At 40.0% G+C, this 23832-nt stretch overlaps 1 protein-coding gene across 2 annotated transcripts in view; it reads right to left on the bottom strand.

Moving 5' to 3' along the window:
- Positions 1-21889, bottom strand: part of STK32B (serine/threonine kinase 32B) — a 178855-nt gene extending 156966 nt beyond the window's left edge. The window contains exon 1 of one of the 2 annotated variants that reach the window (XM_032186412.1): positions 21852-21889. Coding sequence is in view for 1 of the 2 variants with exons in the window: in XM_032186411.1 (XP_032042302.1) it covers positions 21423-21486 (64 nt within the window). In the remaining variant the exon portion in view is untranslated. Of the gene's footprint in view, positions 1-21422; positions 21664-21851 lie in introns of those variants that run through there. The other variant, XM_032186411.1, reaches the window with a different exon arrangement.
- Positions 21890-23832: the final 1943 nt, after the last annotated feature.

Below are 23832 nucleotides of genomic sequence, written 5' to 3'. Positions count from 1 at the left end.
GGCTGAAACAGCTCCAAAAGAAAAAAGAGACAAAATACAATAGTGGCACGCATGAATGGAAAACAGTAGTGTGTAAAAGCAACTCAATTTATAATATTTCCTGATACAGGATGTCATTTAAATGAAAAGGCATCTACAAGTTCTGAAAAAAAGAAAAAAGTAGAAATATAGGATAATGCAGACCTGGAGTGGGGAAGAGACTGAGACTGTAACTAAGAGGAATCTCTTCAGAGTCAAGCCCTTGCAGGGGAACCACAGACAAGACATTCTTCTAATGCTACTTCCATACCCATGGGGGTAGAGGATTGTTGATTAGATCAGTCTGAAAATAGTAATTTGGTATCTTAGACTGAGAGCAAGAGTCTGATGATGGTCCTTCTACCTAGATGGTCTTGATCCTGTCAGTCAAATTAGTGTAAACTTTTTGCAGCTTTATTTTGAAACAACCTTTCTCAGCAGCTCGTTGGTCTTCTGACACAATGACTGGTCAACCACCCATACATTAAGCTGAAAATATAATTGGACTTCAAATACAGGGACTTTCACTTTTAGGTTCAACATAAAAGTTAGGTTTAACATAAAAGTGAAAGGAATTTGCATTACCAAATCAACTACTCTTTTTCAACAAGCAGCAAATAACCACAGATTGTTGTGAAAGGCCTGTAATGACTGATCATAGATTTTAAGTGTTGGCGTATAATTTAATGTTATGAAAAATAACATCAGAAGTCAGATGTTCCTTAGGATGGACTGATATGTAAAAATTCTCACCTTTGCCATATAGCTATTGTTGGTATTTATCAGTGGCCAGAGCCTGTGTAACCACACCTGCCTAAAGCCCAGAAAAGTTTTAGATGTAGCTGGGAACAGTTATGTATTAGTACTGTATTAGTGGTGTAGGGATGTTCACTTACTGTGCACAGGATTCATTGTGACTGGCCACATGAAAGCACGTGATTCTTTCTCCAGGTAAGCTGGCACTGGAGTTATATGACATGAAGAATTGAAATTATTAGGTTATTGGGCTTGGTGCATTGGGTAATAATGGCCTTCAATTGCAACTTAATTCCAAGTCATGACCTCATTGCCAATTCAAAATAACTAGGATTTAGTTAGGCAGTGTCAAATCTTCAGGATAACCATAGGTTACTTTGCCTCAACATAAGGTCTTGCAACTGCTTTTGTTGTATCTACATTCTGTTAGCACATAACATTCAGGTAACCTTTTTCTAGTGTAGAAAGGTTTCTTTTGCATAGACTCATCTGTTTAGTGGAAAGTAATTAAAACTTCTATTATCATCTTAATCACTCATCCAGGTATTCTATTATAAAGTAATAACTTATACAATTTTACTATTATAAATTCACAAGTCCGTAAATTTATTTTTTTTTAAGATCAATGAACATTTTAATTAAGTTATTATGAAAACAGTTCCGTTTTGCTACAGGACTGAGCTTTAATTCAAAAAAGCTATAAACTTAGTAGCAATAGTGGAAACATCAAAAATCATCAAGGAACAACAGAACTGACGTAATAAACCTTATCGCTGCCAGTGAAAAGGAAGGAAGCCTTTCTGAGACTCATGTTGTTCTTAAGCTCTTTCAATGTGTAAACGTGACATTGCAACTAAGGAGAAAAGTTTCAGGACTTGCTCAGGTATAAAATGCCTTTAAGATTTTTCATAAGTAATGAAAAGTATCTCCCTTTTGTTGAGAAAAGAGGGTATTTGACTGATGGTATTGCTTACTTATGAATGAGCTGACAAAAAGAATCTCTGAAATCTATTGCTAGGAGAAATAGGTTGACAGGTATGTGCAATAGAAAAGGTAATCTTTAAGAAAATGTATTGCTAAAATACAGAAAGTCTAAATTCCACTTTAGCTATAATAGACTTCTCCATGAGATCAGTAAATACACAGTAGACTATGAAACTTTTTTTTTCAACTAGAAAGTGGGAATATTCACCTCCCTCAGTTACTATGAGGATAACCTCATTAATAACTGAACTGGAAGGCTGAGGGAAGTCGCTATGGGAATAAAATGTCAAATTTCAGTGGACCAAATTTCTCCTACAATAAAATTCACCAGAGTCACTTTCAGGTGAAGAACAATTCTTTAAATGAAGTTATTGACAAAATCATCAGCAAGGCGTCAGTCAGTCTTATCCAGATGGAGGCCTCTATAATGCCAAATGGGGCAGGGGAGGCTAAGAAACCTTGTTGCTTTAGGATTCTTTGTGTGTTGGCTCCAAGAACACTTTTCTTGCAGGTAGGTTTTCAGAAAATGAGTCTTAGTACTATGTTTGTAGAAGGCTAGGAAACCATGTGAATAAGACTTAATCCAAACATCTAGACAAATTATGAGTTGTTGCCCTCTTTTTCTTTTAAATTCAGGTCCCTTTCTGTCTTTAAATTTGAATATGGGAGAATTAATTCCTTTGGTTATTTGTTTGTTTATTTTTAATCATGATTAGAAATGAAACCCTGGGGGCAAATAAGGACACAAAAATTAGAAAGATGCACATTTCAAGTGACATTACTCCCCATTTAGTGTTTTTAAACTCAAGTAAACCCCATGGATTTCAAAAGAATTTTGACAGTTCTAACATGTAGCAGGAGTGTGCCTGAAATATGGAGCAATGGACTTGTTTTACACTTGTCACTGTAAGATTACTGTTCCTCAGTTTGATACCAGAGATGTTCCCTCAGGGAAAAAAAAATACTTTCAAAACAAGTAGGAAAACCTGCCAGAAGTAAATGTGGCTGTCTAGGTCTGGTTTACCTTTTTGGATTTGAAACTAATATCAAAATAGCAAAAACTTCCAGAACACTGAGATTCACTTCTGTGGATGTCCAGGCATTTCTGTCTCATGGTTCTTCCTCATCAAAAATGTTACAAGTTTTAACATGAAGAACAATCTATATGTCTCAGAGTTGTGAAGGCACCAATTAAACATACTGGCCATGAACTTCTTCCCCTGCTCCCCCACTCCCCATCACCACACTGACCATGGGCTCAGAAGCCCCACTGCAGCTGAGGCCTGGATCAGGCCACTGTATGAAAAAGTGCTGCAAGGAGCTCTGGGCTGGGACCTGCCCTGGGACCTTCCCTGCCTTTGCTGAGCTGTGCGTCACCTGAGCTGGGCTGCAGTCATGTCCATGCCTGGCCATTCACCTCACCTACTGTTCAGACTTTTGGCTGACCCTGTCCTTTCCATCACTGACCTACCCTGCTCCTCTGGCTTGGGGACAGCAGGCTGCACCTGCATTGAGGCCACCACCCCTGGCTGCTCCTGCTGTGCAGTGCCATTTCCAGTCTGGGCAATGGTTTTACAGTAATGACATCTAACTGCAGGTAGCAAGGCTGCACAACGGTAACTGAGGATAGAACGGGGACTGGAAACAGGAAAAATCATCTCTCATTATGGAAAAGGTCAGTCTTCATTTAAATTAACAGCACATATAATGAGTACAATTAAGTGCTGGTGCTCCCATATGGAAGAATTAAAGAAAATTTAGAGTACTTTGTGCATGGGCACAAAGAAGAACCTTAGAATACCACAGACATCTCTTATACCAACCAAATTTTCATTGACTTTTGAGGGGGCAATCTCCTCCATTAACCCCACCCATTAGCCCATCATCATCCACTATGTTGTGCAATGAAATGTTTTTCACTATATAAATTAACACTTGAGTTGTATATTACTTGTAGTATAGGTCTCATAAATATTTAAAACTAAACTGTACTTCTAAACAAAAATAAAATCCATTTTAGGGATGGAACCTCAAGGCCAAACCTCTGAGATTCCAGGGAAACTGACCTGATTCTATCTTTACAGTTTTGGTTTTTGAAATGATCTGGAGTTGAAAAGACATATTATTACTATTATTATTATTACTACTACTACTACTACTACTACTACTACTACTACTACTACTATTACTATTGTTTATTATATTATTGCTAGTATTCTTACTATTTCATTTTATGAATAATTTAATTTCATAAGAATCACTTCACTTTGCTTGCTGTTTTGGAATATAATCTCCTGTGGGACTCCCAAAGTGTTTTTTTTGTTTGTTTTGTTTTGTTTTGTGTTTGTTTGTTTGTTTGTTTGTTTTATCTACATGTTCAAGATAAAACTTGTTGAATTTGAATCAGTGTTCCAATGTGATCAATTTTTCCCAACTTCAGTTGAAGCAACAACCTGAATTATTAGTTAGCATTAAAACACTTTTTTTTTTCTTTTCTATTTTGATATTTCATTTTTTGTAACTTTTTCCTTCAGGGTGCATAGAAAAGGAAGAAAAAAAGTCATGACGGTAACAGCTATGTTTAATTCATAAAGAAACCGCAGAATTTCAGTGCAACTCAACTTCCTTCATCTCAAGGTTTACAGGTAAATATTTAATGATAGAATTGGTGGTTTTGGTACTGCGACTAAAAAAGACGGTTTACTTGCCATACATACAGTGGCCACCTAAATGTAACAGTTTTTTTATTTCAAGCTCATTATTTATTCTCTCATCATTTCTCTACCTACCTCTGGGGAATCCTTCCAGTGGAGAAGCTGAGATAGTTCCAGCCTAATAAAAATATGCTTATTTACACACCACAAGCAATTATACCAAAGCTGATATGCCCAAGCACTGTTGAAAACAGTAAATATGAGTAAGAAAATTGTCTTTGTCTGATTTATCCACTGGTACATGAAAGATTTAATGTAAGCATAAAACCTCACAAAACAAACAAAACAAAACTGACAAAACAAAACAAAACAGAACAAATCCACCCTGTCTCTGCTCATAGGCTCCATGTCAGCTGGCACAGGGGTGACTGAGGGGAGGAGGACTTCAGACCAGACATGGTTCCCAGATTTATGTCTGGGGGTACACAGTAACAGGAGAAACTCATTTGCTTCTTTAAGTCACAACTTAACTTATAAAGACTTACCTTATATCACCACACAAAAGGAATGAATAAAAAGATTAATTTAATCTAGAGGGTGTGTAGCTAACAGATATTAATGGAAAGAACATAACTTCTAATTTTAACAACTGCAAAGCACAAACAAATAACAAACTGCGGAAGATAAAATTGTTCAATGCAGCAGAAGGTTTGTTAATCTTAATGCCTGAAACATTTGGTGCTATTGTGTGCTCATACTAATTCTGTATAAACACAGAAATAGAATCTCAAATAAGTTTAATTATAGATGTTAGATGAAAATAAAGAATATTGGTAACTCATTTCTAGTGTTCCCTGCCATGTACACTGGGTTTGTTTTGACGAGTGAAATGTACATATAAAAAAAAAAAAATCTATGGAAAGAGAAAGATCTATAAATATACATGTATCTGTATCTATATTTTCTTAACTGGGATAATATGGTAAATTGGTAGATCAGAGTTTCGTCTGGCTGTTTATAAAAAGAATATTAAACACTCTCGCTTTCTTCACATTTCAAAAAGAAAAACTTTCAGAATAGCAAACAAAAAAAAAAAAAGTTTATTTCTCACCACCAGGTCTATCCTTTTGTGTTTGTTTCTTTCTTTCTTTCTTTTGGCTATTTTAATCAACAACCACAGATGGAAAAAGGTCAGGAAATCAGCTTAAAATCATTAGAGACTATAAGAAATACATCACATATGATAGTAATCAGCAATCACAGAATCACAGAATCATCTAGGTTGGAAGAGACCTCCAAGATCATCAAGTCCAACCTATGACCTAACACTACCCAGTCCTCCATTAAACCATATCACTAAGCTCTACATCTAAATGTCTTTTAAAGACCTCCAGGGATGGTGACTCAACCACTTCCCTAGGCAGCCCATTGCCCATTCCAATGCCTAACAACCCTTTCAGTAAAGAAGTTTTTCCTAATATCCAACCTAAACCTCCCCTGGTGCAACTTTAGCCCATTCTCCCCCGTCCTGTTGCCAGGCACATGGGAGAATAGATCAATCCCCACCTCGCTACAGCCTCCTTTAAGGTACCTATAGAGAGCAAATCTTTCCCAGGTGGTCTGCTGGGCTGTATTTTTCTTTTCTAAATTAGAATGTAGCACAACAGGATGTTCTTTGCAACATCCAGGATATCCTGTCACTTGAAACATTAGGATGCTCTTGATCCACATATGTCTGTGGATCAAAAGATGTGTATGATCTACCCAGCAGAGAGAGGCTAGGAGGCTGAGAGCACATCCTGTAGCTGTTCATTAGCATTTTTATGCCCAGGGAAACATTCAAAATTCTCCACATCTCACTGGAAACAGTGAGAAAACTGAATGCCACAAGCAGTATCTTCTCTTTCTAAGAGACAATGTCTATACTGAAAGTGTGGCTTTCTATTCAAGTATTTTGATTATTTTTTTTTGATCCCCTATTTGATGAGGGGATCTCCTCAATGTATATAAATATCTGAGGGGTGGGGGACAGAAGGATGTAGCCAACCTCTTCTCAGTGGTTTGTGGAGATAAGACAAGAGGCAATGGCTGTAAGTTAGAGCACTGGAAGTTCTGCACTGATATGCAAAAGAACTTTTTCACGGTGAGGGTGAGAGAGCATTGGGAGGTTGTGGAATCTCCTTCTCTGAAGATATTCAAGGCCTGTCTGGACCTGGGCAGCCTGCTCTGAGGAACCTGCTTTGGCGGGGGGGTTGGACCCGATGATCTTTCGAGGTCACTTCCAACCCCTACAGTTCTGTGATTCTGTGACTTAAAACCTGTGACTGTTCTCCCTTCAATACCTGTAAAATAGACTGATGACTCCTGGTTTAGGAGAACCAAAGGTCTGAAGTCAGGGCAGTACTCAATATAAGTGCTCAAAACCACTGAAAACATGGTATTTCTTCACTGTCATATATTAGTTAATCTTTTCTAAGCAGAAGACATAAACTCCCAGAAAAGCGTTGTAAAAAGCTGTTCAGAGGGAAGATGCAATCCTAGTGACAACAAGAATTTGCATGACCACCAGACCAGCTCCACTTGCATGTCCTGTCTCCCACAGCCAATGTCTACAAGCACCTACAATTACTTTCAAGCTGCTCTCTTCTCTGGTTCATCAGTACAGAACTCCCTAACTCTACAAGAACAGGGGCTTCCCTGATGAAAGTTTGGATCATCAGAAGAAAGTTCCATATTCTCTGACTGTTTGCTAGCAAAATCTTACAGTACTTAGTGGTGACTTTTCCTCGCATTATATCCAAATCTATTTTAGTAAAGGCTAACTTAGTAATACCCTACACAAGGTATTGTATAACTACCTCTGTAGTCTTCACAGGCAAAACAGTCAAATGTGTAGCTGAGCATAAAATAATAACTTTTTCCTACTTCTTAGAAAGAATCTTTTGATTAGTTTGTTCTTTGACTTCAAGTCTTTTGTAGCAAATCACAGTGCTTAAGGTGCAGTATTGTTCCAATAGAGTTTGCAGGCTTTACAGGTTGAACAAAGATTTATCTAAACCTAACCCCAAAAGACATAAACACAATAGTTATAACATAATGAGAAAGCAATCCAGAGAAAAGCAGAGGTTGGTTTCAGAGACATGGAGGACACTCAGGAGGCTAATGGCAATTTCACAATTACATTACATCTCTGTTTTATCAGGGCAACAGCTAATCAGAGGAAACAGTGAATGAAAACTAAGAACAGTTTTTATCGCTCAGCAAGAGAGGCAGAACAATATCATAAGGAAATAATAATTACTGGGGGGATTAACTCAGTTTGCATTTTTAGATCTTAAATAAGGAATGGCAGGTGTTCCCTTACTATTATTTCAATTGTGAGGAACAAAAATAAAAAATAAAAATATTTTCGTGTGATCCATTGGTGTATATTTCCTCGTAGATGTATTTCTCTTACTTAATACAGCAGTCATTTGGAATAATGTTAGTAATACATTGACACAGCTAGCACTCTATTTTCCTTGGTATAAAACCAAAAAAATGGTTGGTAAACCATTGCTTGGTAAAAATGACAGGACAGAAAAATATATCAGCTTTAGCAGTTATCCAAAAGTTTTCAAACTTCAAAGAACTGAAATTTAAAAAAAAAAAAAAAAAAGAGAGAGAGACAGAAAAAGAGAAAATATTGTCAAATAGAAGTGGGAGGCTAAAAAGTGTATTATTAATTTATATTTAAATTTGAGTCAGATAACAAAAATTTAGGGTTGACTTGATAGAATATATACAAAACAAATATTTTCAAAAACTGTAGAAAAGGATTAATGAAATATAAAATACAGACTTTTATGATATGATACTATGAAGAAAACACTTTCAAGGATATAAAATTTGGGAAATAAATTACAGTTTCATCAACCATGATTAGTTACTATTAAAGCCTTAGAAACCTGAATAATAGGTTGTCACCAACTCCAGTAATGTTGTGTAATTATATTCTAAGAGGGGTTCCTTTAATTTAAAAGGAAAATGTCTTTGTGTTGATTATAGAATAAATGAAAGTAACTTATGTGATTTTTAAGAACATTTTTAAGAATAAAAGATTTATAGAACTTAATAGTCTTGTGTCAAGACTTGTGACAGAGATCACAAAAAAGGGATGTAGAATAAACATTGATTATAGATAGAAAGAATCTTCCATGAGTTTGAGAACAAACTAAACATACACAAAAATGAAAAAAGAACCTTGATGGACTGCATACAAGTACAATAAGCTGCAATATCCAGTAAGCTTTCATGGGTGCATACTGCTAAATCTCCTGATGGACAGAGAAGGCCAGATTGGAAAATACTGAAAGCTGACGGTCTCTAGATCCAGGTAATTTAAGTAGAGATGTCAGACTTTTTCAAATTTTTGGGTACACCTGTGTGGTGCAGGTGTGGGTCCCTTCCAACTTGGGATATTCCATGATTCTATGATTCGATGGATGCTTTTTACAGAGTTCTAATTTCCAACAGTTAAAACCAAAATGGTCAAATTGCCTTATAAATCCTACCCTGTTCATTTAGACTGCTTGACTTCCTTAAGAAAACACATGCTTTAATAAGAGTCAAAGTGGAAATATAGAAGATAAAGATAAGGTCAGACTGATCAGCTGATCAGATAATTACAGTGCAAACAATTCTGGCTCTTGGGGTAGAAAATGGGTTTGGGAATAAAAGGAGGAAAGTCCTCATTTCTGTGACATGAAAGTACAACCATATTCTTAGAGCCCCTTGTTGCTGAACACTTCAGAAGAATGTTGACTCACTAAGACTTTCCTGAAAACAGGTAACGTGTTGCACTTTCTTTATTTTTGTAAGATTCTGTTAAGCAAAGAATGTGAAAAGGAAAGACTGGTAGTACTCATCTGTGAAGCAACAGGTACCTTTCTTCTTTCCTCTTTTCTCTGAAAATTTGTTTGTGTTTTATAAGAGTAAAGTGTTAGTATCTATCCAAAATCTCTCTGTACACAGGAAGTACAATAAAAGCCCATCTATTACATCCTCCAAAATATTAAAATAAAGATTAAGAACTTGAAATGTACAGTATAATGTTATACTGTATACACATAAGGTGTAATGTATACAGTATAATGTTAAATTCTCATAATTTAAATCATATGTTCCATGAGACACAGTATTAAGAGAATTAGCTCTAGTTCCTGATAGCTATATTATAAATACTCAGCCTCCTAGCATACTGAGATAGTATAGGCGTCTTGAGCCTCATAGGCACTCATCTGAAGATATTGTGTGATATGAACAAGTATTTCTCATAAAGTAATTTTGAGAAATATTGGCATCAAATGCAGACAAATAAAGCCAGTATAATTCTTCAGAATAGTTACTGTATGAGAGATTGAACCCCAGACAGCAAGACAGCTTTGTTCTTCTTTAACAAAAAAGGAAAATACACAGACGTTAGCCTATTCTGTTTCTGAAAACACCCCTTATTTGCTCTACTTGTAAAAATGTGATTGAGTCAAAGGAAAATTAGGATAAGATTTAGTTAGGAAAAATGTTTATTGCCAGCACAAGATTTTGATCTTTATATAATAATGATCTTTTACCTTTTCCTGTTTTAGGGAAGCTTATGTATACATATGTATATAGTGTTCAGAAATACATCAGCAAATTCATCAACAGCTAAATATAGGCTTACATTAGGCGTTAGGTAATGTAGCTTAAGGTAATTAACTCAACTAGTTCATGAAATTAAGCAGAATTTTGCTCAAGAGACATCAGGTCAGCTGAACTGGCAAGTGCACACTGCTTACTACTGCTGGTCTATCCCCTCCAGAAATCCCTGCTTTTTCTGCTGAATTCACTGGGTAATTCTGCTGAGCTTTGTCATTTCTCCCTTTTCACCATGGTAAAATACTGTTGAGCTCCACTAATCTGATCTTGAAGTTCTCATTCTTTTCTCTTGCATACACCCTCAGAAATTTTTGTTTTGCGTGGATTGAACATCTTTTTCTCCTCTACACCTTCCCTGCCACCTCAACATTAGCTCACTCCAGCTACTTCAAAATACTGTGGAACCACCAAAATGAACCTGGCAATCTTTTCCTCTTTTCTGCCTTGCAGTACTTGGTCACTGATTCCACTGCCCACTAGGTTTAGTTAGCATCAGGAAGGTTTCTGTTTATGCTTTCCCAGCCTTGTTGTTTCAGGAAGACTCTAGATGAAAGTAAGCGTCTTGTGTTTGGCCAGCAAAATCCCTCCCTTCTTCATTCTCACACAGAACATTCATTCAGAACAGTCTGTATAATCCTGATAATCCTGATGGAATTCAGGCCTATTTTCTTTGAGTATTTGTGAGTAAGATCATAATTCCTCATTTTTTCTCCAAAGATTTTCTTGGTCTCCTTTTGAGGATGGAGAGTGGGAGAACATTTGTGCTGGAGTTTAGCTGTACAGCAGAGTAAAACCACCACAAATGGTACTCAAGATTCACAAGAAACTGCATTCTCATGTTATTGCTGGCTTTGTAAGCCATGTCCACACACTCACATCAGGGAAGTCTTTTGCTTTTGTGCCAAATGCAACCAATGACCCACTGGATGTCACAGTAGAGCCTGCTGTGAGGAGGTACACCTTTTTCAGCTTGCCCTATGGAAAGGTGTCAGAAGAATGAATGCAACCAGCCTGACGATTACCCTGGCAGAAGATTGGTCTTTTGAATGCATCTAGGAGTGAGTACAAAATTGTGGAGTAGAGTCATACTCTAGAGTTATATCTCCATATATTCAAACACCATATGTCTGTGAGAAAATCGAGCTTTTTCAGATACTTTTCTACAGGCAATCTCACTTCATAAGAAAGTTTTCCTAAGACAGCTTTCTTCTGAAGTTTTGCACAGAAGTCAACAAAGAGACATAGAATCATAGAATCATAGAATATCCTGAGTTGGAAGGGACCCTTAAGGATCATCAAGTCCAACTCTTGACACCACACAGGTCTACCCAAAAGTTCAGACCATATGCCTAAGTTCACAGTCCAATCTCTTCTTAAATTCAGACAGGCTCGGTGCAGTGACCACTTCCCTGGGGAGCCTGTTCCAGTGTGCAACCACCCTCTCTGTGAAGAACCCCCTCCTGATGTCAAGCCTAAATTTCCCCTGCCTCAGCTTAACCCCGTTCCCGCGGGTCCTGTCACTGGTGTTAATGGAGAAAAGGTCTCCTGCCTCTCGACACCCCCTTACGAGGAAGTTGTAGACTGTGATGAGGTCTCCCCTCAGCCTCCTCTTCTCCAGGCTGAACAGGCCCAGTGACCTCAGCCGTTCTTCGTACGTCTTCCCCTCCAGGCCTTTCACCATCTTCGTAGCCCTCCTCTGGACACTCTCCAACAGTTTCATGTCCTTTTTATACTGTGGTGCCCAGAACTGCACACAGTACTCGAGGTGAGGCCGCACCAGCGCAGAGTAGAGCGGGACAATCACCTCCCTTGACCTACTAGCGATGCCGTGCTTGATGCACCCCAGGACACGGTTGGCCCTCCTGGCTGCCAGGGCACACTGCTGGCTCATATTCAGCTTGCTGTCTACCACGACCCCCAGATCCCTCTCTTCTAGGCTGCTCTCCAGTGTCTCATCGCCCAGTCTGTACGTGCAGCCAGGGTTTCCCTGTCCCAGGTGCAGGACCCGGCACTTGCTCTTATTGAACTTCATGCGGTTGGTGATCGCCCAGCTCTCCAACCTATCCAGATCCCTCTGCAAGGCCTTTCCACCCTCATTCGAGTCCACAACTCCTCCAAGTTTGGTGTCATCAACAAACTTGCTCAAAATACCTTCTATTCCTACATCCAGATCGTTTATAAAAATATCAAAAAGTACCGGCCCTAAAATGGAGTCTTGAGGGACCCCACTGGTGACTGCCCGCCAGCCTGACGCAGCCCCATTTACCATAACCCTTTGGGCCCTGCCCGTTAGCCAATTGCTCACCCATCGTATGATGTTTTTATTTAGCTGTATGGTGGACATTTTGTCCAGTAGGATCCTATGGGAAACCGTGTCAAAAGCCTTGCTGAAGTCCAAAAAAATCACATCAGCTGGTTTCCCTTGGTCCACCATACAGGTGATCTTATCATAAAAGGAAATCAGGTTAGTTAGGCAGGACCTACCCTTCACAAACCCATGCTGGCTGGGACCAATGACTGCTTTGTCCCCCAGGTGCGCCTCAATAAGTTCGAGAACCATCTTCTCCATGATTTTACCAGGCACTGACGTGAGACCGACAGGCCTGTAATTGCTAGGGTCTTCTTTCTGACCCTTCTTGAAAATCGGCACAACATTTGCCAGCTTCCAGTCTACCGGGACCTCTCCAAATTCCCAGGATCGTTGAAAAATAATTGAGAGAGGTTCTGCGATGACGTCCGCCAGCTCTTTCAGCACCCGGGGATGAATCCCATCCGGACCCATGGACTTGTAGGGATCCAGGTGGAGTAGCAAATCCCGCACACGTTCAGGGTCGGTTGGGAGTTTGTCATCCCCACCGTCCCGGCCCTCCAGCTCAGGGCTCCCTGGGTACCGAAGCCCATCATCGGCATTGAAGACAGAAGCAAAGAAGGCGTTAAGTGTCTCTGCTTTGCCTATGTCATTGTCTGTGAGGAGACCTTCCCTATCAAGGAGCGGCCCTATGTATTCCTTAGTTCTCCTTTTTCCATTCACATATCTAAAAAAAACCTTTTTATTTTCTCTCACAGACACAGCCAGCTTCAACTCTAGGTGTACTTTGGCCACACGAACTTTCTCCCTACAAACACGAACAGCATCCCTGTATTCTTTCCATGACACCTGGCCCTCCTTCCAGTAGCGAAACACTCTCTGTTTCCGCCTAATCTCCATTAGAATGTCCCTGGTCAGCCACGCCGGCCTCCTGCCCCGCCTGCCTGACTTGCGATATTTAGGAATTGCCTGATCTTGTGCTTCTAGGAGGCATCGCTTAAAGAGTGACCAGCACTGGTGGACATCGAGGCCTTCAAGAGCAGTTTCCCAGGGGACCTTGCTGACTAGTTCCCTGAGCAGCCTGAAGTCCGCTTTCCCCATATCTAGGGATGAGGTTTTGGTGGCACTTTTCCTTCTGTCACCGTAAATTTTGAACTCAACCACTTCATGGTCGCTATGACCAAGGCAGCCACCAATCACCACATCTCCCACCAGACCCTCTCTGTTTTCTAGCAACAGGTCTAGGAGGGCACCTTTCCTAGTTGGCTCCGTTAGCACCTGCACCAAGAAGTTATCATCTAGGTGCTTCATGAACCTCCTGGATTTGCTCGTGTCAGCCGTGTGGCACTCCCAGTTAACGTCTGGCAAGTTGAAGTCCCCCATAAGGACAAGGGGAGTTAATCTCAAGGCCTTTCTTAGTTGTGTAAAGAATAATTTATCGGCGCTATCGTCCTGGCCAGGTGGTCTGTAATAGACTCCCACAACGACATCCCCTTTATTCGTTCGTCCCTTGATCCTTACCCAGAGGCTCTCAACTTTGCCATCGCCGACCTGAAGTTCCACACAGTCCAGCCCGTGCTTCACATACATTGCCACCCCACCACCTCGCCTACCCTGCCTGTCCCTCCTGAAGAGCCTGTAACCATCTATTGCAACACCCCAGTCACAGGACTCATCCCACCAGGTTTCGCTTATGCCGATGATGTCGTAGTTGCGGGACTGGGCCAGGACTTCTAGCTCATCCATTTTATTCCTCATACTGCGTGCGTTCGTGTAAAAGCACTTCAGGTGCGTCTCCTTACACTCAGCACCTTGTGGATCTGACCGAAGGACCTCACTGGCACACAGCCCCTCTGATTCTAGCGTACCAACCCTTAGGTCTTCACCGGCATGCCTGGTTTTAGCCCCTTCCCCCTTCGACTCTAGTTTAAAGCCCTATCTATCAGCCCTGCCAACTCCTGACCAAAGATCCTTACCCCTCTCGAGAGAGGCGCATCCCATCCGGTGCCATCAGGCCCGGTGTAGCATAGACCTTCCCGTGATCAAAGAACCCAAAATTCTGCCGGTCACACCAGTCTCGAAGCCACGAGTTTATGTGAACAGCACGCCTTTCAGCTTCAATCCCCCCTATCGGAAGGACAGAGGCAAACACAACCTGCACCCCTGATCCTCTAAGTAGTCACCCCAAATCCCTAAAGTCTCTTTTGATCGCCTTCGGACTTCTCGTTGCTACTTCATCGCTACCAGCCTGAAAGACCAGTAGCGGGTAGTAGTCAGTGGGCCATACCAGGCACTTGACTTTCTTGGCAAAGGCTCTCACCCTAGCCCCAGGGAGGCAACAAACTTCTCTGCGGGTTGGGTCCGGTCGGCATATCGGTCCCTCTGTCCCTTTCAGAAGGGAGCCCCCCATAACAATAGCCCTTAACTCGACACTCGAATGTTGATTACGTATTAATTTCAGGTTAATTTAAAACTTCTAGTTCCAGCTCATGCTATTCTTTGAGCTTATAAAATTGACATTACAAGTGCCTAAGCCTGTTACGCTGTTGGTTCTCTCCCCCACAACCCTCAGTCCCCTGCAAACTAAAAGCCAGTCTGGGAACATTTATTTTTCCAGTCTGCTGCTTCTTTCACCTTTCAGCTTCTCTAGTCCTGTAGAACCCAGCTCTCTGAAAGCCTGTTCTTTTGGCACAGAACACCACAGCAGCACAGCTGCAGGAGCAGGACTTGCAACTGTCATCCATGGGCAGATATGGGAGACATAATTTATGAATTTGTAAAGGAGTGATTGCAAAAGAAGTGGTGCTGATTTAGATAGCAATCTTGTTTTATCACAGTTCCTTTAACATTCAGAGTTTTGTCCTGATCTTGATTTGGATTCTCTAAGCTTATCTTGATGCTTGGTTAGCCTTGAACTATTTATATTCATTTACCCCAAAAGTATATCCTGAGTTCCAGGCACACTATATAACACGCACATCAATAAATGCTACCTAAATACCGTCCTAAATACTCACACTTCTTACATAACAAGCCACAAAGAAATTCTGTAACACTCTCGGAGGTAGGTGCCACACCAACAACCTGTGTAAATTCTGGAAGGCTACAAAAGCAGCAGCAGAGACTGGCACAACACCTTTATCTAAGACAGAGGCCCTAAGAAGCATCAGGGTTTCTGAATTATATTGTACTATATGAATTGAAGTTTAAAGTTTGATAAATAAAAAATAAAATTGCCTAATCCAACATGGCCATAAAACAAAATGTAAAAATCAAATGGTTTGGATTTTGGTTATTAAACACTTTCATAAAATAATGACTTCAAAATCTGTGGTTAATCTTTAATTTTATTTTTTTATTTTTTTTTGGACATGGAAGATTTTTAAATGCCAATGTGGTATTCCTACCCAATTCAGTTCTAAAAGGGAATTGGAATGTTCAGGTTTCAAAAGGACAAATTAAAATGCTACATAACCTGCTGTAGCAATTGCATGGACAGATCCCATATATCAAGCCTTATTTAGATTTTGAACCCCTTTTTTTGACTTGTTTCACACATAACTGTAATGTAGGGCTATATCTTATTAAATAGTTAGAAAAAAAAAAAAAAAAACTAAGTTGTTCATATTGTGATTTGGGCTCTTTACAGTTATTAGGTAGATGTATCATACATGATCTATTACAGCTTTGTGGTGGCAGGCTGAAGAGCTCTATCATATCACTGACAGTAACTGGACACTGCATACTCTGTTTTGAATCTAACTCATTTTGACATTTAACCATGGCTTTAAATTGGTTCCAAGTGAAACCCTTGTGTGTCATTTTTTCCCTGTGTCACTTTTATAGATCTTCAGCTTCCACAGTACTTTATATAAACTCAGACATTATGCTCTGAATTTAGCTACCTGAATCTGTATTTGCGAGCCTTTTCATTAGGATATGTATCTATTTTTTTACACTGCTAGTAAAAGACGGTCTTTTGAACAGCTGGTCATTTAATAATGACTTTTTCTGCAACTCAGCAACAACTTAAAATTCTTCATTTAAGCTGAAGGCTTTTCTAAGCAGGAGAGGCTGAAATCAATTTGAAATTACAATTTAGAATTTAAAGTTCCTAACATAAGATTCCTATTGAGCTCTATAACTATGACACTACAGCAGAATGAAACCCTATGACTAAGGGGAGGTAGTGGGACTTCAGCATTTGCTTGAAGTACATACATAAGCAGCACAGGGAATCATGGACTGGCCATGTAGAAATAAGTCAAGGCATGGTGCTATGCCTCATTTCCCTCATATGAGATTATAGTACTGAGGCATAGCATGACACACTGACCTCTGCAATGGAATGTTCAAGCTTTATAGCTTCGGGATGCTTAGTGAAAGGTTCTTTGGAAATACATGTTTGCTTTAAATGTAAAGTGACTTTTTCTGAAATAAAAGCAAGCTTTTAAAAAGTTCAGCCCACTTGTTTATAAAAGCCACTTTAGCAAAACTGACTTGTTAAGCCCCAAATAGTCAAACACAAATGCATCTGCCATATCAGTTCACTTTCTAGATTCTGACACTTCTGTTTCTTATCCTTCTCTGTATATCTTCCACCATCACATAGGCAAATAAGTGTTATTACTACTTGTTAGTAGTAAATGACTTTTTTTTACTATTTCACTTTCAACTGTTAAGTATCATTAAAGTTTTAGTAGAGCACAGTCAAGCAGATCTAACATGAAAGATATTCCTTAGACTCACCAGGTTATTGCTAACATTTTTGTTACTTATGATATTTACTGAAAATTTGCAAGTAACATTTACCAATGGTGAATACTCCTCGCAACCTTCTATTGCTATTCTTATGAACTTATTGTTATTTCCCAGGAGCTGAATCTGAGGAAAGATATACTCCTTTTCCTTCCCTCTGGAAACACATATTCCGGAGAAGATAGCTGTTCTGTTTTCTTTATGAGGAAATATTCAAGATAAAGAGAGTCAAAGTTCTCTTGCTTCAGCAACATTAATCAAAATGAAACTGTTTTCCTTTTTTCTGCATACTGAGCTGAGTACACAACTGTGTAGTATCTAGCTTGAAGACAATTTAAAATGTCTGGGGAAAAAAAAATCTTGCAATTCCAACCCATTAAAGCGTTTAGCTTTGAAAAGAGGTAGTGGTGCTGCTACACCAAACATAAACATAATGGTCTATCCAAACTATACAGTAATGAAAATCAAGAAATGAAGCATATTTTTTTCGTTGACCTTTCTTAGCAAGGGTGTAAATTTTAGGCAAATATAGTATTCTGTTTACTGGATTTTTCTAGCTCTTGTTGTGCTTTAACCTAGGCAAAGAAGAAAAAAAAAATGAGATAAAATCAGCATGAGTCTACAAAATGTTGATGCATGAGACTAATAAAATACTTTTATTTGATGAGAAACTCATATCATATACGGTACATGTGTCTTAGATTTCATTTTTCTGAATTTTAGTAGAGTGAAAGCATAAGCAAGGCTGAAGAAGATGAGGATTATCTGACAAAATACAAGAAGACAGCAGATACCAAACACAATATTATTTTGAAAAGAGAATTATCAGGCTGAAGAGGGTTAACAGCAAAGATGATGGGGTCTGGAAATGATACAATTTAGTATGTCAACAAAATATTCGGTGGACTTGAAAACTGCCATTGAGTTAGTGAGAGTTTTGATAATACAAAACATTATTAAAATAACAGACAGACAGAGCATCACAAGGAAGGAAGTTGAGGTTAGATTCAGTGAGAATCTGAATACGAGAAATTGACTGAAATTTAGTCCACGTCAGTGCAAAGTGCAAGGTAACATACATAGGAACACCAGAAATTCCTGCTGTAGATTGGAGCTCATCAGTGGAAATTACTGAACATGGTACTAGTGAGCCAATTGTTCACAATGACCATGAACTATCCATACGACATGTCCATGCAAAGGGCATATGTTGTTTTAGGCCATACTGGGAAAGTAAGTTCCAGTAGAGATCAGGAGATACTGTTTCCAGTACAAGGTTCCGGTGAAAACTTGTCCATAATTCTGTGTATAATTTAGCTTATCTGTGTGTAATTGAGATGAGTTCAAGTACATGGAGATGCGGGACACAGAATGAAAAAGAGGGAGAAACAAGAGAAAACTAGGAGAGGCTTTCTTACAAAACAAAGAATAAAAGAAGACTTTTACTATTGTCTGTCAACAAAGTAGTCATCATGGAGGGTGAAGAACTGTTTAAGCTAACAAAAATAAAGGTGAAATAAACATAAATCTTATATATAGGTCAAGAATACTTTTAATCGAGAAAGCAGATGTTTCTACCCATTTGAAGAGTGAGGTTCTGCAAGATTCTTCTAACAAAAATAGGACATAGAGAACAAATATAGCTAGTTTAAAAATGCTGTATTTTGTGGCCTTTGAAAAGATCAATGTACAATAATGATAGGTTACAGTATAACAGATAACTGGGAATGGAACAACATGGTTTCCAGCATGCCTTCCAGCTTTCTGGGTGGATTATTTTTGTCTATCATAAGCACAGTGGGAAGTCTACACACAATTTATATTTTTCAGCCCTACTCAATGGATCAACACCTATTCTCATTAGACAGAAGTCATGAGTGGTAACCCTGGAACAGGCTTGTCAGGCTGCTCTTCGAGTACTATTTCCATATACTTTGTTAAATGGTACACTGAATATGCAACTTTTCCTATGATTTACAGTGACAATAAATTGTTTTAAGCCTCTTCCAAATTTCATGTTTTATTCCACATCTGTCACTGACATATGATGGATACATGTTTTATGTATGAACAGAAAATGACAATATTATTTTCTGCTCATTTTTCTCATTGAGGCAGCTGTGACATTGCACACTATACTTTAAATAGCTTGTTTTTTATTATACCTACATATTCACACACAACTCATTTATTCTAGTTTTATTTGAATTGGTAAGTATTGTCACTTGAGCAAAATTATACTGTCTCAAGAAACAAATCTAGTTTCTCTTGCTACAGTGTTTTTTGAAATTTTCATACTGAGTCCAATGCCATGAAATACAATGACTCTTGTAGTTGCTAGGGGGAATATGAAATACTGTTTGGTTTTGGACTAAAACTTGCAAGATGGATTTTAAAAGAGGAGATATTTTCCTATATCTTTTAGGCACTTGGAAAAATTCCATCCTGAATAATAATTCATATGTAGTATAGAAAATAGGCTATTTTTTCCAAAACAATGGTCTCTTCTGTACTAGATGGTTGTGCTAAGGATTATATCTTACAAGCAAAAAGAGACAATGTCAGGAATATTCATAATGGGGGGTGGTGGTGAACAAGCAAAGAATAAATAATGACCTAATAGAAATCCATAAATACTTTATGTTCTTGTTTTTATTAGGTCTTAGTAATGGCTGCACTACGGTAATGTTTCCCTGAAGATAAAAGAACAAAGTGGCAGGAAGTCTTCTCTGTAGTAATTCATTATTGAACTTTGTTCATTCTGTTCAAAAACTGACCACAGCCTTGTCTCATTGGAAAAAAAAAAAAAAAAAAAAAAAAAAAAAAAAAAAAAAGAGGTAATAATTCACAGAACCTGTTAACTCAAGACAGCTCAGTCAAAATACAAAGGCAAAGGAGGCAGGAGGCATGGCTGGTTTTTTTACCTTAGGGTATCTAGACAAGATTAACACTGCTTTCAGTCTTGGGTTCTGCATCAAGATTTACACTACTAATTGTAAATGATCAACACCAGAATTTTATAACAGGGGATGGTTTCTTTCTCTCTCACTTGTTTACATAGCATGACCTATAGTAAATGACTGAAATTTTATGTCAGTACAGGAAAATAACAGCTATGGCATCACAGTATGCCACTACTGAACAATCTGTCCCATTCTCTACACAAATGATGAAGTAAATGGTAAACCAAACCTCACCAAATACCTCTTCAAGATTTGTCAAACATTAGGGAATGATAACTGTGTTTTAAATACAAGTAAATATGCATTCACATTTTTAAATATTTTAAAAGCATTTAATATCTTTCCTCCACAGTAGCAAAACAATACAATTGTTTCCATATGTCCTGAATTTATAGGGAAGAGCATAAATATTTCTGAGTTGTTATCAACCTCAGAAAGGCAAAACAATGTGATAGTCTGCTGAGGCACAACCACCTCTCAGTAAAATTTATTAGGAACTATGTTGAAAGGAATATATTCAGAAATAAGTCTTAATTGTCCAGATCTGCAGCAACACATATGTCATAAGTAATGTTAAAAACATTTCTAATATGCAAATAGCTGATTCTTAAAAGTTCTGTGTTTTCTTTGCTTTAAAAGCCAAAATGATTGAAATTGAAACAGTCACGTAATCCCAGATAAACTTAATCTTTATATAAAAATGACATGGAGACACATAAAAGTGAAGAGACAACATGTTTTATGCAAACTTTCCCATTGTTTTCCAAAAACTTTACAGGATACACTTTCTTCTGATATATTATCTAAGCGGGGGGTGGGAGGGGGGGAGATCTCAAAGTAATTGCACAAGCTAAAAAAAGTTTCAGAAAGTAAAGGTGGTTGTAGAAGTACGGTGACTGACACCACCATTTAGAAAGGGAAGGTGGGCAAAGACTCAACTACAAATTAAAACAAGAGGAGGCATCCATCTCCAAAACAATTCCAGTTCACAAACGCGTTTATGAAGTTACCTGCCATGTGCTTAAAACCCAAGCATAGCGTGATAGACTCCGGATTAGCTCGGATAAAAGCAAAAACCTACGCAATGAGAGCGACTGGCTAAACAAAGGTGGGTTCTCCCTCCTTCGTCCCCAGGGAGTTTACCCGGGAGAAAACAGTCCGCTGGAGGATCTACCCAAAACGCCTCACCGGAGGAAGGCTGCCGGCACCCTGCTGAGGGTGAGGATGCTGCCTTCGTCTCCTAGGATAACCCAAGGCCGGTAGCACCCGGGCTCGGCGGGGTACCTCGGACAGCTCCGCACTCACCGTCCTCGTTCTCGTCGAACACGGGCGCCCTGTGGGAGTGGCTGCCCCCCATGTTAGTCCGCATCCCCCGCCGCCAGCATCCCGCGGGGCGCGCCGGCAGGCACCCCGGGGCCGGGGCAGCTGCCCGACCGCCCGACCGCCCGTCCGTCTGTCCGTCCGCCCGCCGCCGCCGTGGTCCCAGCCCGGCTCGGCCCGGCCGGGGGAAGCCTCGGTAGGCAGGGTTAGCGGTCACCCTGCGACATGCCAGCTATCCGAGCGCCCCTGGCAGCACTCGCTGCTGGCTCGCAGGGACTTGGCCCGGCTCTCATCGCGGAGGGGCAGGGAAGGGAGGGAGTTAGGGGAGGAGGGAGGGAAGGAGGGAGGGAGGGAGGGAGGAGGCGGAGGTCCTGCTGCTGGTGCCTTTTGGTGAGCGGTAAAAGCTGGATCTACCTGGATCCTCGCGGATCCTCCCTCTGCTTTTTCTCCTCCCAGACCCCCTCTGGGGAGCGCGAAGCCACCCGCAGGATGGCCGGCATCCGTGCCCTACGCTGCCCCGGCGGCACCGCCTGCTGAGGAGGGCATCAGTGCCTCCCGGAGGAGCTAAGCACCACCAGCACCGCCACCTGGGGGCTCCCGGCACCCGAGGAGGGTGGGGGGTTGTGGGGTGCAAGCGCTGCGTTGGGTCGAGATTATCTTTTTTTCCCTCCCCGCTAAGGATTGGGAAAGTGTGTGTTGGGGGGGGGGGAGGTAGCAGCGGGGCCGGTTGGCCGAACTTCCCCGAGTTCATAAAGGGGATGAGGAAAAGAGACGAAATTTCCCTTCCCTTTCTCCTTCCCCTGGGACCAGCCCCTGGCTCTTGGGGAGCGGCGGCTGCAGGGATGCTCCGGGGATGCTCCGGCACGGCACGGCTCGGCACGGCCCCCTACCGCCACCTGCCGGCCGGACATTCCCCCGGGATGTTCCCCGGCGCGGCGGCTCCGGTAGGCCCCCGGCAAAGAATTGCTGGTGGTATTTACAGAGGGAAATAGCCCGCCAGCCCCCGCTTCTGAAAACGTTACTGCCATTCACAGCTTTTGAGGCGAATAGGAACGATTTCTTGTGAAATTTGTGCCAAAGGGAAACAGGTGAAAAGCATATCTACATTGTTATTGTATTGAAGTTGAAATTTGGGCAGTTCCTGTAGGATAAACCCAGAGAATAAAAGCCAAATGGGAGTTGCATTTGTTGCATTTTTGGTTTCTTCACAATGGGTGAAGAGATGAAAGTGATAGGAGCCAAATTATGTGTATTTTCATACAAATAAGTAAAGAGGCTCTAATGCTCTCCTGTGGTATCTACCACCATTCTTTCAGAATAACTGATTTTGGGGGGGGGAAAAAAAATAAAGTATGGGAAATTTCAGTCTCTCTGCTTACTATTTTAACTACTTGTGTTACTTGCATCACTATCTTTGAACCCAATATAATCCTTCTGTAACCTTTCAGGGAAAGATTGATTAGAATTGAATGCAGTGGGTGAGACCCTGAGCTGTGTGGCTGTGAGCTCAGAGCTTGCAGCATCTACAAATCCAGACAGCTGATAAATTCAGACCTAGTGAAATTTTTCCATAAGTAGACATGGACGGATTGTATCACCAGCTGATATCCCATACTTAATTATCTGGATTGCCACTATTTACATGTAAAAGTGTGTGCAAAATAGGGAAGCTTTCAAAACATTGATCCATAACTATTCTATTCATCTAAAATGTTGTCTGGAAAGCGTCACTTGCTCTTTGTTATTCTTTTGTTTATTACTCACCCATTCAAAGCTTTAGTCATCCAGTCAAAAAACAGAAGTAATATCATGTTACTGAAGTTATGTTCATTCAAGCAGACGATAGAAGTAGCATATAGAAATCACTGCCTTTCAGCATGGTGCTTTAAGTTAATCCATTTCCTTTTGCATTAGCAAAGGAGAACAGCATTTATAGTTTAACACATTTCAACTGCTAAGAGTTACCTTCTAACTGAGCCAAGGGCTTACATCCTGTTAATGTAATTGCTTAAATTCTTGTGAAAGGACTTTAAAGTGACATTCCAAATACAGGGAAGAATAACTAATTTGCCAGTAAACCCTCAATCTTTCATGTGATTCTTTTGTGCATGAGAAACACATTCGTAGAATATAGACATGGTATGAGCAGGAGCAGTTTGGGATTGCTTTGCATGCAGAAAATATGAAGTCATAAAAAATTACTCCAAATAGCATCCAAGAGTTGTCTTTTACATCTGACTTCCTCCTTATGGACTGAGAACCTAATGAGTCTTCTGAAACGTCTTTCATGACTTCATATGACAAGACCCTCCATGAACCGAAATAGTTCTAACAACTTGCAGAGCAGTGGGTTGTCTCTGTTCATTAATAGTCATTCCTACTAGACTGACATGTC

The sequence above is a fragment of the Aythya fuligula genome, chromosome 4 (genome assembly GCF_009819795.1).
Source record: "Aythya fuligula isolate bAytFul2 chromosome 4, bAytFul2.pri, whole genome shotgun sequence".
Classification (NCBI taxonomy): domain Eukaryota; kingdom Metazoa; phylum Chordata; class Aves; order Anseriformes; family Anatidae; genus Aythya; species Aythya fuligula.
The sequence above is the reverse complement of the archived record's forward strand: the minus strand, read 5'-3'. Positions and strand labels throughout refer to the sequence as shown.